The sequence below is a fragment of the Olea europaea genome, chromosome 11 (assembly GCF_002742605.1).
Source record: "Olea europaea var. sylvestris chromosome 11, O_europaea_v1, whole genome shotgun sequence".
Taxonomy (NCBI): Eukaryota; Viridiplantae; Streptophyta; class Magnoliopsida; order Lamiales; family Oleaceae; genus Olea; species Olea europaea.
Window position 1 is genome coordinate 19,411,226 of NC_036247.1, and position 15,425 is coordinate 19,426,650.

Consider the following 15,425-nt stretch of genomic DNA (forward strand, 5'->3'; position numbering starts at 1 on the left):
AATTATTATTTTGATCTAATCAAAATCAATAAATTAAAACACTCTTTTAACTTATCATCAATTTACGTTCGTCGTCCCAGATTGACATCTAGCAATATGTCGGGGCAATACATGTGACAGAAAATGTCACGTGTTATGACAAAATCATACTTTTTCGTTTACCATGAAACTATAATCTATTCGTCAATATGATTCGGTCAATTACGAAATATGAAAGTGTGTCAATCTCGATTATCGATTATATATTTCATTCCATTATTAAGTCAATAAAAGTTGAAAACTCCTTTTTGACATCTAAGTACACCTTGGCCAAGGATTTCGCTATCGACTTAATTGAATGAAATGCAGATCATAATCTCTTACTATCTAAGAGTGATGATTCCTCTATTGATCATTCAAAATCTTCATACGATTCTTGATATACTCGAATGATGACTTAGCAGCTCTTGACAGAGCAACATCCAACATCGTTAAAGTATGTCTGTCCTCATATAAGGCACTATGATGATCTCAAGTCAAAGGACCAATTTAACTACCGAACGTTAGAGATTAACCACTAACACTTAGATATCCATGTGGAATCTCTTAGCGGGTTTCTAAAATTTTGTTCTATAACAAAACATCTACATGTTCAATCAAGTGTCACCATACTTTAATTTGTGAGATTGGTTACTTACTTCACAAATAAGAAATGTCACACATGATAATCTATCTATAATATTGATATCCGTATCTTGGTGTTATTTACGACCACAGATGATTTAAGATTCAATCATATGTAATTTGTATCTCACAATCACAACTCCTTATAATCAACAAATTACGACTATTTGAATTTACAGACTCTATTATTTATTTAAATTAAATAATACATCTGCTATAAATTGTATCGACTATATGCTAAAAGTGTTTATGTTGAAAGTTGATTGGACTTAGGGCATAACACTTACAGAAACAAAGTCCTTGACATTATCATGAGTTTTCACCTTGAATAGAATATAGATTTTTTATAGGTTTGTGAAGCTACACCTAGCCTTTCGAAGTTCCTTTGTTAACCTCCGGGACTTCAACTGTTTCTCCCCTTTTCATCAAATGCTAAAATTCTACCCTTTTTTAGTTCACATTATTTAACAAATGTTTTGTTATTGGTGTTTCGCGAATTCGTTTATTTATCTAAATCGTCAACTATGTTTCGCATATTTGTTTGTGAAGGGTTTAACAAAGTAGCTTATAAAACATATGTCATTCAACACTGTATCATTTAACGTATGATATTATTGAAACGACTGTTACTAGTTTTTCTCCTTTTACAAACATTTTCTTTATGTAGCTATATTGATTTTGTCATTACATTTCCTTATTGAGGACGACCATGTGCTCCCCCTATACATCACTTTTGAGAAGTGAATTTCAATCCTACACTTTTGGAAGGATTGATGTCGCCTTTAACAAGACAAGCCTTGTCTTTAATCATACTTCCACTGGCGAACATGATCTTGCCATTACTTGAAGAATCATCAGCGAAGTTGACCTCTCCATTCGTTAGAAAATCATTGACGGAGTTAACCTCACTACTAGTTAGGACTTATCAGTAGGCGAGAAAAGCTCGCCTTTCAACTTTCCATTCGTAAAACAACTATGACCTCGTTTTAGGTCTATCTTCGGTTTAACTATTTTCTTACTCATGTTTCCCCTAACACTCGTGAAGTCCTCTTTCTAGCATATAGGTCTTGTAATCCATCCTTCATATCATCGGATATTTGCATTCCTAAATGAGGTTTTTCGAGCTTATTTTCTTCGATTGTCCATACAGTATTGATCACAAGAGCCCTCATGGTTGCTTTTCTTAAGGCACTGAGGTAACACTCACGTGTTGTTACCTAATTACCTTTTACCATGGCTATCCTTTGGAGTTTTGGATTTTAGGCACAAGAGATGGATTGAGGTGGTCCTCTAAGGATTTCGTTGTATGCAAACGTTTCTGTTGTCCATAATCAAGAAGTCTATATACCCATGGAATACAATTCGTTCCTCGCCTATTTCTATTGCCAACGTAATCTTTTCCCTTAGGATCATACCATCTCCAGTAAAGCTTTTATAGTTTCGACCATGGGTGTTTAGGGGTAATCCGCTTGCATTTAATTAAAGGCACTTCCAAACAATATTTATAGAGCCACCATTATCCACCAACATGCGATTAGGCCGTTACGAGCTAATACGGCCTGTACTACCAATGCATTGCAATGGGAAAAAATGATTCCCTGTTCATCACGACTATTAATTTAAATGTAATTAGAAGAAATGCAGGTCGGGAATTACATTGGATCCAGAACTTTCCAGTGTTAGCTTCTTAGCGACTTTAGCGTAATTCTTCTACACACTCGTTGTTTCCTATCTAAAGTGGGGACCTCTGATTATAGTATGAATTTCTCTCACTAGAGGTTGAGAGCGTGAATTCTTTGCCTTTGCCTGTGCTCGCAAATGAGTCCATTTGTCATGGTCCACCTTCACGACCTCTCCCCTTGGCGGATCCAGAGTTTTGAGTCTTCATGAACGGTTGTTGATCGTCGACCGTCGACCGCAATAAAATATTAAGAGCTCGTTTGATGTCATTTTTCTTAACAAAAAATATATTTTAAAATAGTGATTTGATAGAGAATGTGTAGTTAAAAATAAATGAAAATTTTGAATTTGCGTATAATATTCTTTTATTAAAAAAATGTACGATTAAAAATAAGATAGTTAAAAATGTATTTTGAAATAAATAAGAATCAAACAAGGCCTAAAATTTAAATATAACAATTATTTTGTTTAAATTGAACATATATAATTTTGTTATAAGAATAAATTATATTCATCAAATGATATTGTTGCCAAGTTTCGTATAATTTAAATGAAGAGTACAGGTTTGGATGATTGAAATTGCATTAAAATCATATGTAACATATAATATTTTGTTAAATTTAGAGTGAAAAAGGAACAATTGTCATGATGCTTAAGCTTGCAATGATTTTAGCACAAGGTCCCAGGTTTAAATCTCTTCTGGTACTGAATTAGTTTTGGCAAAGATAAAGATTCTAGAACTAAAGATATTGCAAAATAACTTGGTTGCCAAAGATTCGAACTCGAGACTTGCATCATGTATACGCACGGTCTAACTAACTTAGCCAGAAGGGATGATTGAAACAAAGATGAATTATCAGTAATATAATCTAAAATGTTGTTTGTTGTCAACCAAAAAAAGAGAGAGCTGCTAGTGGATCCAACAAGCGCGGTCGTGAGAGCTCGCCAGGTGCTGGATCCGCCAGTGCTAGTATTTGAGTATGAAGGCTTCTGATTTTTAGAGCCTTCACACGCTCCTTCCTATTGATTCTAGGCTTTGTCATCCTAATTACTTTGAAGCACTCTCTTGTGCCATGATTCCTGCTACAATGAATTTTACAATATTTTACCTTTTGGTTCTCCAGGAACAAAGGTACTTCACCTGCTGCTTGTGAGGGGGCTAAAGAAATCGTATGGTTATGATGCATCAACACAGACGCTTGTATCCTATACGCAATTTTTTTGTTCAAGTTGGGGCTATATATGTAAAAAAATTGATATGCATTTATTAGAATTGTATTTAAATTGGTGTATTTATAATATGGCGTACACACAAAAATAATTGTAGCAATATAACCTCTATTCTTTATTTTATACTAGAGTAGATAAGAAGGCCAAAAAAATCGACTAATGCAATTCATCTAAGCTGATAATCACTAGTAATGTGGCTACTGCTACATGCATGTTCTAATTTTATTGAACAATGTGAAATTGTTCGAGATCACTTTATATACATTGCATTATTTTACACACCCTCTCCTTAATTGGAATTGAATTTTCTAAAAATAATTTTATTAAACGTTGGAAGTTCCAAAATTGACCTCGAAAGGGCAAAAAGGACACGAGTTAATGAACCAAAAGGTGAGGGATACTTCAGTGCAATCACGAATAATGCTTGTGGTTTACCGAGATTCCAAAAGGGTGTCCAAAATGGATACCCGGCACCTCGGTATTGGGCGAGGCGTTAGTGGGCTCTGGAGTGGCAGGCACCTCGGCAGGCACCGAGTGTCCATTTTGGACACCCCGTTGGATACCACAATGTTCCTAGCATGATTGGTGCAATCACACTTCATGGCTGAATGAAAAAGCGGGCCAGCTCTTACGTCCACCGTCGATGCCAAGCTGTCATACAGACCTCACATATAGATTTAAATCATAACAACCAACGACCCCGATCTTCAAAATCATGAATTTAAGCTTCATTTAAGCTCAATTTTTTCTACGTCATTCCCCGATTTTAAACAAGACGCCTCACACCTCGTACACAAACCCACAAACACACGCACCCGTTTTCAAGAACACCTCAGAGGTAATCTTTCTATCTTGATTGAATCTTGAATGATGGAAAGTCCTTTTCTTTACATTATTATTATAATTTTTATTTTTACATAACTTTATTTTTTTGTTCTTATTTTGTTACGGGATCGATTGTTTATCCTTTTATTGAATCTTGATCTACGGATCTGCAAATGGGCATTCCAAGTATAGAAATTTATCTAAAAGATAATGTGTTATTTGGTGCGTATATGTGTTTCAATGCATGGTTATTGGTGGAAGTTTGCATTATATGGGATCTCCTTCCAACTCATTAAATTAAATCTGGAAATCTTTATTTGAAACAATTAAATCTAGAACTGGGATACCCATATATTGATTGCATTATGGTATTGTTGGTTGTATTGATATCTTTGCAGCTACAAGGGAATCATTGCCCTGATTATATCATTTATGTCCAATATATAGGTGTATTTTAAATCACACCGCTTAAATATTTGATCAATGTGGTATTGTTATGAGGCCATATGGTGTTCTTTGATAACAAAAGAATTTGGCAAATCGTAAACCATCTCCTTTATAACATTTGACGGTTTGATCTGTTCGTACCTTTTCTCTTTAGGGTGGTGAATCTTCAAATCTGGTTTCACAATTGCTTTCCATGGAAAACATTGTGCATAAATTGGGTCCAGTTATTATACTCATACCTTATGTGATGGATTTTACACTCAAGTCTCCATATCAATTTTATTTAATGCAATTGCATCTTTTGTGTTTTTTGAGTAAAATTTTTAAATAATATATGAGAACAATTCCATTACGTTATGTTCTATCAAGATCTAGATGAATTTCCTTCTATCTTCTTTTGGTATCACATCAATTGAAGAAAATTATATCCAATATCCATGGTAATGAATAACCGATCTCATAAAAGTTGAAAGTCATTCTATTTTTTTCTAGAGCATATTAAGAGATGGCAGAAGCAGATGATATTCAGCCTCTTGTATGTGACAATGGAACAGGAATGGTCAAGGTATGTGTCCACCTAAATTCCAATAACTTCTACACTTTATTGTTCCAATACTTCCAGTGAACTAAGAGTTCATGTTTAGAGCTTATAGTTTATGTTGATCTCAAAATTGTCAGGCTGGATTTGCTGGAGATGATGCTCCGAGGGCTGTCTTCCCCAGTATTGTGGGGCGCCCACGTCACACTGGTGTCATGGTAGGCATGGGCCAAAAAGATGCCTATGTTGGTGATGAGGCTCAATCCAAGAGAGGTATTCTGACTCTGAAATATCCAATTGAGCACGGAATTGTCAGCAATTGGGATGACATGGAGAAAATTTGGCATCATACCTTCTACAATGAACTTCGNAAAAAAAAAAAAATTCTTTATGTGTCATTAACTTGTCTAAAATTTATGATTGTTATATGCATTTTGAGGAAACATTGAATTAGTTACATCGAGTAAAGTATAATTATTTAGAGTCTAGTTAAATATTTATTATGCTTTACTTGAGGATGAATAAATCTTTACGTTTGGGGTGTTTAGTAAATGTAAATATTAATTTTTCTTGGCCATCAAAATATGATTTTTAAGTATAACTGTATGAACTAGATACTTAATTTAGTGTTTCTTATTATTTCACGAGAAAATTTGAGATTGGATGAAAACTGATGAAAATGAACAGTAATTAATTAAAAAAATGGATATATCTTGGAAGTTAGGGACCTAGGAGTCGCATTTGGATGCTGAAGGACCTCGATGACAATATCTAAGGAATCAATTCAAACAAAAAGAAGAAACATGGACCAAATTGCAAAGTCAAAATATAAATTTCATCAGTTTGAATCATCCTAATTGAACTAAAGTTATGGTTCCCAAACAATTTGGAACTCTATTTTATACCTAATTTAGGTCTATAAATAGAAATCTTTCATTCCAAAATATGGAAGACGAGATACAATTTGAAGGCAAAATTACACATCCAAATATATTAAATCCTCAAAATTTATATCTCGGTTTGGGATTTAAAGGTCGAAGAACCACAATTGATCAAGAAATATAAATTTGGAAGAGGAGATTGACAATCTATTATTAGGAATTGGGTGTTAAATAACAACGATCGCTGAGATTCTTTTCTTTATTCCTTGTATTTAATTCGGTGATGATTTTTAGCTTTTTATTGTTTAATTTCTCAATTATGATTGACTAAATAATTAATTTTTAGGATGAACGATGAAGTTCAAATTTAATATTTGTTTAATTCCAAAGATTTTCATTCAACTTGATTATGTGTTCATTATTTATTGTCTATTTAATGCTTCAATTATCTTCGCAACAATTAATTGATTTAGGGATAATCATGAGATCGAGTGGTGATATATGATTCTAGCCCGTGTAATAAATAACATAGGTAATATAAAGGTTAAACCCTAACCTTAAGGGTTCCCCACCACCCTTGCAATAACATAGGTAATATAGAAAGATCATAAGATAACTATAAGTTATGTAATCTCGATAGAATACATGTAGGTTAAAGCGTTAATATATGTGTGATTTACCTGAGATATAGTAAATTTGATTACGTGAATAGTATTAGTGTAACTCGAAATATCACTAGCTACAATAGATTAATTTGATTGTTAGCACATGAAAATGGTATAAATGAAATTGGATTGAGTGAATGTTAAATAACCTAATGTTTGATTGCAAGTATAGAATTTACATGGAAAGAAAATACATTTCAAGCGATTGAATTGTCTAGAAATTAGGGTCTGTTTGATTGCGAAGATGGAATTTGGGTGGAAAGAAAATGAATTTCAGGGAATTGAATTATCTAAAAATTGTTTTTCTGGGAATTGTAAATTATTGTGTTTAATTGGTATAATTTTTCACGTGGAAAATGTTGAAATAAAAGTATTTTTTGGTGTTCGTTTAGCTTTGTTTTACATGAAAATTGTCAATTTAAGGGATATTCACTTCTATCATTGTTCCTAAAATTTGTTTCCATTGCCAACCCCCCCCCCCCAAACCCCCAAAAAAAGGGAAAAAACGATCAAAAAATCATCTATATTTTGGTGTTCGTTTGACTTTATTTTACATAAAAATTGTCAATTTTAGGGATATCCTCTTTTACAATTGTTTCTAGAATTTGTTCCCGTTGCTAACAATTAAAAAAAAAAAAGCAAAAAAAAAAAAGGTGAAAAACCAAAAACCACCTACCCATAGGAAAATAAAAGGTGGAAAATCACGCTTTAAGGTGTTGTATCTAGAAATTTATAAAAAATCAATTCCCTGAAAATTTTTATCAATCAAACAGGCCAAAAGTGAAAATTGGAATTCAAATTCCAAGTTCTATAAAAAATTTCGTGCAATCAAACGGGGCCTTCATGTATTCTTGTTCGACTGTATAGTTTGTCAAATGTTTTCACTGCGATTGATAAACCCTAATCTAAGAATATCTCTATTGTTTTGATACAACATTTTATTCGACACTAAATTTAACTATAAATACATCTAATAATAGTACAACAAACATTTCTTATAACTACCCAAAAATACTACAAGATTTGATGCACTGTTTGCTTGAAGTTTTGGTCTACCGTTTACATATATGTCTTGTATTGATTTGCATATGTATTCCAAATATACAAATATGTATATATATTTAGCAAGCATGACATTCATGTACAGATTAGGGGACCGATAATGAGCATAAAAAATAGTGAAAAATCGACATTCGTCTTGTAACTTACTAAATTTAGTAATCACAATCATATTCGTCAACCATTTCCATATATAACATACTTTTCAAGGAAAGAATGTGCCCTTTGAGCTTTTTATTAGTTTTTAATCTCAATTTTTATGAGAGTTTCACATAAAAAAAAAGGGAAATGATAAATAGAAAGGCACACGACTCGCAAGGGAAAAAAAATAAAAAAATAAAGAAATAAAGAGGAAGGAAGAAGAGGAGTACATTTGTAAGAAATGATAGTGATTTGGCACTGAAAGCTAAGGTGCATGTCCCAGCAGTGTTGGCGCTAGTGCGGTCTATTTCAGGGGCCCATCACACTACCAAGCCCCCTCTGTCTCTGTCTCTGTCTCTGCCTCTCTCTCTCTCTCTCTCTCTCTGACGTTGCGTTCTGAGTTGAACCCATTTCACTCATTCTCATCCTTCTCGTACCCCCAAAAGGTATAACCTGATCCTTACCGTTGAATTTTCAGCGTCAAAACAAATATGAATGGAAAATCCTTTTCAAGTATGAGCATCAGTCATCACTCATAATTACAAATGGGCATCAATTCTCTATGCTACTCATCGACAGTTCAATCTTATCAAGGTCTATCTTTGTCTCTCTATGTATTTGTGTTTTCTTGTTAGCTTAGAGTTTTAACCTTTGTTGCTATTTTTATGGTTAAAGCAGAACACCCTTAAATTAGTCTTGTTTTCAGTATGGAGTCCTAATTACAATTTTGAGTTTAGATTAGGGGAAAATATTCGTCATTTACAGTTTTAGTGACCCTTTTGTTTTGTTTCCTTTTCCAGTAATAAAGCTGATGGCTTGATTCGTTTGACACCTCTCGCCTGAAAAGGTTAGGGTTTTCTTCTTTATCTTCTGTGACTTGACCACAATACGATTTGGCGCTCTGATATTTTGGACTAATGAAGTTGGAATTTTAATTTAATTTTAGCATAATATCCATCTGGGCTTGGATTTTTTCTCTCCAGATCATGCTTGGGCTTTAATTCAATTCATTAGAGACATGTTTCAGGATTGGATTTATTGACTAAGCCAATCTGGGTTTTGATTTATTTGAACAGTAAATAATAGTTTTTTGTTGTCTGAATGCTTGGAAAAGCTTTGATTACAATATGCTCTTGACCACTCTATTAAATATAGTTCAGGTTTTGACTCAGTTTTTAGGAGCAATGTTTGGGTTTCATGTGCTCGAGTAAAATCAGGAAATTGAGGACCTCGAAGATTAAGGTGGTATACACATCTTGTAATTCTTTTGCATTGGGGTCAGCAATTCCCAATGGGGGACGAGACACAAAGTACAGTGAATCTTGATCTCAATTTAGGACCTCTTGACAATTTGAATAATGGTGGTGAGCCTGGCTTAGGATCTTATCCTAATGTCCCCATAAACTTGGAGGATTGGTTAGATGGTCCTGTTAATAGGCTTAGGGAAGCTGTCTGGCTGAGGAGTGAGCATTTGCGGTCATTGTTGAGGCAGGTTCCGATCCCCCCTGAAACTAGAAACCTTGCATTAGAACTAATTGGCGGGAGTGGATTGCAGACTGGCGAGGGTAGCGTTGCTGCTGAGGAAAGACCTACAGATGTTGCCAAAATGTGTGAGAATGGCAGTGGTTATTTGGAAGGTGAGGATCTGCGTAAAAAGGAAGATGGTGTAAAAACTAACAGTTATGAAGGAAGCTTTTTCAATTGCAATATATGCTTGGACTTGGCAAAGGACCCTGTTGTAACCTGCTGTGGTCACTTGTTCTGCTGGCCATGTCTATACCAGTGGTTACATCATCACTCCGATGCCAAGGAGTGTCCCATTTGTAAGGGAGAGGTTACCGTAAAGACGGTTATCCCAATTTATGGCCGTGGTAACAATAAACGGGAGCCTGAGGTAGATTCTAATCTAAATATTCCTCTCAGGCCCCAAGCACGGCGCGTTGAGAGCTGGAGACAGACTATTCAGAGGACTGCATTTTCTATTCCAATGGAGGAAATGATTCGACGTCTTGGAAATACATTTGATTTGAGCCAGGAATTGGTCCAGATACAGTCACAAAATTTTAATGGTCCTCGTGAATTGCCAGAGAGAAGTAACTCGTTAATCAATCGAATTCTGACCTCTAGAGGAATGCGTAGAGAACGAACCCCAGCACTGCCACCTGTCGAAGTTGAGCTAACAGAAAGCAGCCCAGCTACCTCAGCACAAAACCACCGACTTTCATCACTCTTACTTCATAGGTCAAATGCTGCTGCCTTATCCAACCTTACACCAGCATTTAACTCTAATGAAAGTCTAGCCACTGAAAGGTCAGTTGAATCCTATTTCCATAACAATGTCGTAGAAAGAAATCAAGAACTGCCTCCACCAGTTGATGATAGGGATTCTGTTTCAAGCATTGCTGCTGCTATACATTCAGAGAGTCCGACGATAGATAATGCCATTGAAATAGATTCCAGAGTGTCCATTTCTACTTCATCTTCGAGAAGAAGAAACGATACTTCCAGAATTTCAGATGTGGATAGTGAAGATTCACGTACACCTAGGAGGAGAAGATTAAACTGATATGAGAGGTTTTCTGTCGGAGTTCAGAACTTGCGAATTATTTAGTATTTCTGAGCTCGTAGGTATAAATTACCCTCTCTTTTTTCTGGCCATTTGTTCCATGTAAAAATTCAACTTTGATACAGTTATGATGTCTGCAAACTTTGGATGCTTGTTGAGGTAGAATTTATCGTCAACAAATTTTGCTTCCCTTCCTTTAAATGGTTTGCAATATCTACATCATGTCAACACTCTAATGCTCCGTTCAGGTGTCACGATTTGCAATTGAAGTCTCCATATATCACACTTAGTGCAGACTATAATAATTCTGTGGAGACTGCGTATTTGGCACTTGCTAGCTAGGCTTCCCATAATTTTGTTTGGCTGTTTAGTTTAGTTGGCTTGTAGAATGTGTGGGTGCATAGAGAATCGTTTCACGAAGGCTACTAATTAAAGCGTTGAGTTAGCATGATGTAATCGTGAGAAAGGCTTTGTGAAATTCCTAGTTTTTGCTTGCAGAAACATGTACAGCAGGAGTGGAGCCAACACCCGGTGAGCCCCTGTGGCCGCATGTTCAGCACTATGTTGGGCGGTTGTTTGTGCTCATCTAGATTCCTGGATCCTCCACTTATATATATAGCATCCCTATAACGGGTAGATTTTTCTATTTGGCCTAATTTTATTTCCTTTTAATTTATCCATAGAAAATTCTATATTGCTTTTAATGAAATGATTCTTCTTATATTGCAATATATATCCCGGTCTTTTAAACTATTTTATCTTATATCTATTCTATTCTATATTTCAGTATATAGGTCCATTATATGATCTAATATATTGGAATAATCTGCAACATATTGTTTATATTTTTTATTAAATATATTATATTCTTCAGATGATACATCTATATTTTTTAATTGAGAAATAATATTTTTTATTTCTCCTAACATTCTTTCTAATAGATCATATAATCGTTCAATTGTATATCCTAACATTCAATCATACAAATAATTCATGCGATTCTCTAAGATCTTAAAAAGATTCGTTCAAATTTTAACAAAAATTAATAGTCTTACCTTAGTTTTGATCTGAACCTTTATTCTTAGAATCGAGTGTATTTCGAGTTCTGAATATGTAAACTGCTTCCCAACGGCATCTTCCCTTCATGGAATTTTTACTATTTCTGTTTCTTACTCTCACTGTATCAATTCTCAAGAATAAGTGTGTAGATTTCAATTAAAGAAAACTCTATTTATGCTTAAATAAGAAGGAAGCTTTCTATTAAATCCTTCAAGAATCTATGTGAATAAAGATTTAGAAACTCATATTGATATCAAATAATTGGAATTTTATTTCTATAAAGATTTATACAAGATTTTTATTTAGTACAAAAGGATTTCCAGAAAAAAGTGGTTTTTCAAATTGAGGATGGCTTGAAAGTAGCTATTGATTACAATTCAAGATTTTTTGATGACTCTCCTCTCCTAATGCCTCTATTCATACATACATATGAATCTCTTATTATTGATCTATTTACATCATTGCATACATCAACCATATCAAAAGACACACTTGTCATTCTATTATTTCCCTTCTCGAGCCTACATCTTCACATGCAGCTTCTACTTTTTTACAAGAAGCTCTATTATTGCCCTCCTTTCACATGCAGCTTTATTAAAGGAGCTCTATTATTGTCTTTTCTTTATTTTTTCACATGCAGTTGGGTCAATTTCTTAGCTGGTAGGATTCTTTGATAGTGGTAGGACATCTTAAAAATTGATGTATGTCGAATTTCATAATGTAGTCCTTCAAAATTTCTGATTTTCTATTTCATTCATTTGTGACTAACATCCAGTTTTCATATTGGCATAAGCATGAAAAATTTCTATCATGCAAATTTTTAGCAATATTGTATATAGCTTTGATTCCAAGTACTCTTTTATGCCTGATCCATGACTTGGTCACCTTCAGAGCTTTTTTATCATTTTCCATAACATCTATTTGAAAATTAGATGCTACATATCCAATTGATATTATTTGTTCAACTGAATAATAAACAACCCCATCATATTCATGACTTATTAAATAAAATTTCGAATATGTCATTCGTCCCTTAGCAAATATTGATGCTTCTTTTATGAATATGTTATCAAATTTTGATATTTCAATCAAATCTTTTCCTGAATATATCAAATCTAAAAATCCATAGTCTGCAATTATTTTTATGAATGAGGGGTATCCTCCTTCCATGGCTGTCACTCTAGGATAAACATTATTTCCTGGAGAGATGAAATATGAATCGCTCATTTTTATTTCATAAACGATTCTGACTATTTTGACATATTCTTCTTCTTTTGAATCTAAAGGGATCATATCATCTTGGTCTTGGTCTATTATACTTATAGTTTTGAAATATTTTTTATCTCCACGTATCACCACTTTTTTAGTTGGTGTTGAATCTCTTTTTTTTATCAATTTGTATGGTGTCACGTTTGAGGCTACTGCTGCTTCCAGCTGTCCTTATTTGGTATTAATTTGAAAACTCATTTCTGAACTCTTTGGTATATCTATCTCAGACAGTATATCTTTTAGCTGTGCTACAATAGCATCAACTTGATTTTTTAGTTCTATGATTTATTTATGATGCTCAGTAACGATATTCAACAATATTTTTATATTTGAGTTGAACATCTTTGAGATCTGTGTTGCTCCAATAGTTATGTTTTCAGATTCTTCTTTAAGAAAATATATTCTTTTTATATATGTAAGATAGATTGATATAAATGCATGACATTGGTTTTATCTATTAGCAAATCTTATGTTTCTGCTGAAAAAATCTGCAAGAAAGTTATTAACTCATTTAATATGAACTATATCAAGACTATAAAATGTTAAATAAGATTGCCATCTATGGAGCCTTTTGTATTGAGGTTCTGATGGTAATTTATTCCTGACTAATCCTGCAATTTGAGAATTATCAGTTTCAACAATAAATTTTTTAGATAACAAAAATAATGGAAACTTTTTTATTTCTCTAATAATTGTTAGTAATTCTTTTTCATGAGTAGTATAATTTATTTCTGCATAATTAAAAGTTCCACTTGAATGTCTACAAATCTCATTTAGATTTGCTTTTAATATTGCTGCCCAATATTTATCTCAGGCATCTTTCTTTACAATTAAATTATCTTTTTCATTTGGTAATCTTAATTTTGGTAAATTTAAAAATTTTTCTTTTAATGATTTAACTATTTTTGTATGTTCTTCATTCCATCCTTTAGTATTTGTTTTTCTTAGTAAAATTTGTATTTTATGCATTTTCTTACAAAAATTTTTAATAAATCGTTCAGCATAATTTAAACATCCTAAGAATTTTTGTATTTATTCTTTGAATTCTAATTTATTTGGAAAACTTTCTATTTTTTTACATATATGAGTATGTAATTGTATTCCTATTTTATCTATTGAGAATTCAAGAAAGTCTATTTTTTATTTTTCTATCATAAATATTTTTTTTAAGAAAGTACAATTTTTATTTTTTTATTTTTTTTTGTTTTACATTCATTTATAAATTATAGTAAATGACTTCTATATTTTTATTTACTATTGGAACATATTAGTATGTTATCTAGATAAACAATTAGAAATTCGTTAAACTTTATAAATATATTATCCATTTTTCTTTGATATATTTGTGATGCATTTTATAATCCAAATGACATTACTAACCATTCATATTTTCCTTGAAGTATGCTAAATATAGTTTATTGTACATTATCTTTTTCTATTTTTATTTGTCAAAATCCTAACTTACAATCAAATTTAGAATAATATTGTTTTCATTTTGCAAGGTTTATTAAAACTTCTTTATTTGGTATAAAATATCCATCAAATTTAGTATATTTATTTAATTCTTTATAATTTATGATAATTCTAACTTTTCCTCTAACCTATTCTGAATGTTTCATAATCATAAAGACTGAACTATTATAAGGTCTATTACTAGGTCTAATAAAGCTTTGTTCTAATAATTCTTTTATCTGAATTTTGAATTATTGTATATCTTCTATAGTATATATTATTGGTTTAACTCTTATTATAACATTTCCTATTAATTCTATTTTGGCTTTAGAGTGATGTGGTTTCCAAAATAATAATGAATTTTCTTTATAATTTTTTTTTTCTAATTGTTCAATAATTTTTTCTATACTTATTTTTATTCCCGTTTTTAAAACTTTTTTATACAATATTCTTTTATTTTTTATTTCATTAAATATGATTGGTTTTTCTCTCATTTATCACCACGTTGGGCTGGCTGAACTCTATAAAATTTAAATTCTCTTGGAATTTTTAGTAAGTGTAAGTAAGGTGCGTGTAACATTATCATATAATTATTTTGTTTATAATATTAAAATTGTTGTGTAAAGTCATTTTTCAATAATATATCACATTTTAATTTATCATATTTATATACTTTATTTATTATAACTTGATTACTTCCAAGAATTATATTAACTTTATTAGCACTATTCATTATTTAGGTACTTTCTTTTTTGATTCCAATTATTTTTATATTACTATTATTATTTCATGATTTTATCAAAAAAAAATTAAATATTATTATATCACTTTCTGTGCTTATAAAGTACAAGTTGTTATATTTGTTTATCAATTGTAACTTGTATATATACAGCTAATGAAAAACTTATTTGATTGTTTATTTAGTTCTTTTTACATAATATAGTTTGTCC

The 15,425-nt window shown here is 32.2% G+C and overlaps 2 protein-coding genes across 4 annotated transcripts; both read left to right on the forward strand.

Annotated features, from left to right (window-relative positions):
* Positions 1–4,262: 4,262 nt before the first annotated feature.
* On the forward strand, positions 4,263–5,832 carry LOC111404562 (actin-3-like). Its single transcript, XM_023033353.1, has 3 exons — positions 4,263–4,411; positions 5,338–5,410; positions 5,524–5,832. The coding sequence occupies exons 2-3, from the start codon at positions 5,351–5,353 to the stop codon at positions 5,830–5,832; spliced, it is 369 nt and encodes a 122-aa protein (XP_022889121.1). The 5' UTR covers positions 4,263–4,411; positions 5,338–5,350.
* A 2,599-nt stretch (positions 5,833–8,431) lies between these two features.
* Positions 8,432–11,379, forward strand: LOC111403701. Of its 3 annotated transcripts, none has more exons than XR_002704510.1 (3): positions 8,432–8,723; positions 8,930–10,757; positions 11,194–11,379. XR_002704510.1 is itself a non-coding variant. In XM_023032300.1 (3 exons), the coding sequence occupies exon 3, from the start codon at positions 9,421–9,423 to the stop codon at positions 10,693–10,695; it is 1,275 nt and encodes a 424-aa protein (XP_022888068.1). In that variant the 5' UTR covers positions 8,432–8,723; positions 8,930–8,976; positions 9,302–9,420; the 3' UTR covers positions 10,696–10,896. The 3 variants fall into 3 exon arrangements, 2 of the variants coding, with proteins under 2 accessions (XP_022888068.1, XP_022888067.1); XM_023032300.1 differs by lacking the exon at positions 11,194–11,379 and having other exon boundaries at positions 8,930–8,976; positions 9,302–10,896; XM_023032299.1 differs by lacking the exon at positions 11,194–11,379 and having other exon boundaries at positions 8,434–8,723; positions 8,930–8,976; positions 9,290–10,896.
* Positions 11,380–15,425: the final 4,046 nt, after the last annotated feature.

Coding starts and splice junctions, on each gene's coding strand:
- LOC111403701 (XM_023032300.1), top strand. CDS start 9,421: ATGGGGGACGAGACACAAAGTACAGTGAATCTTGATCTCAATTTAGGA.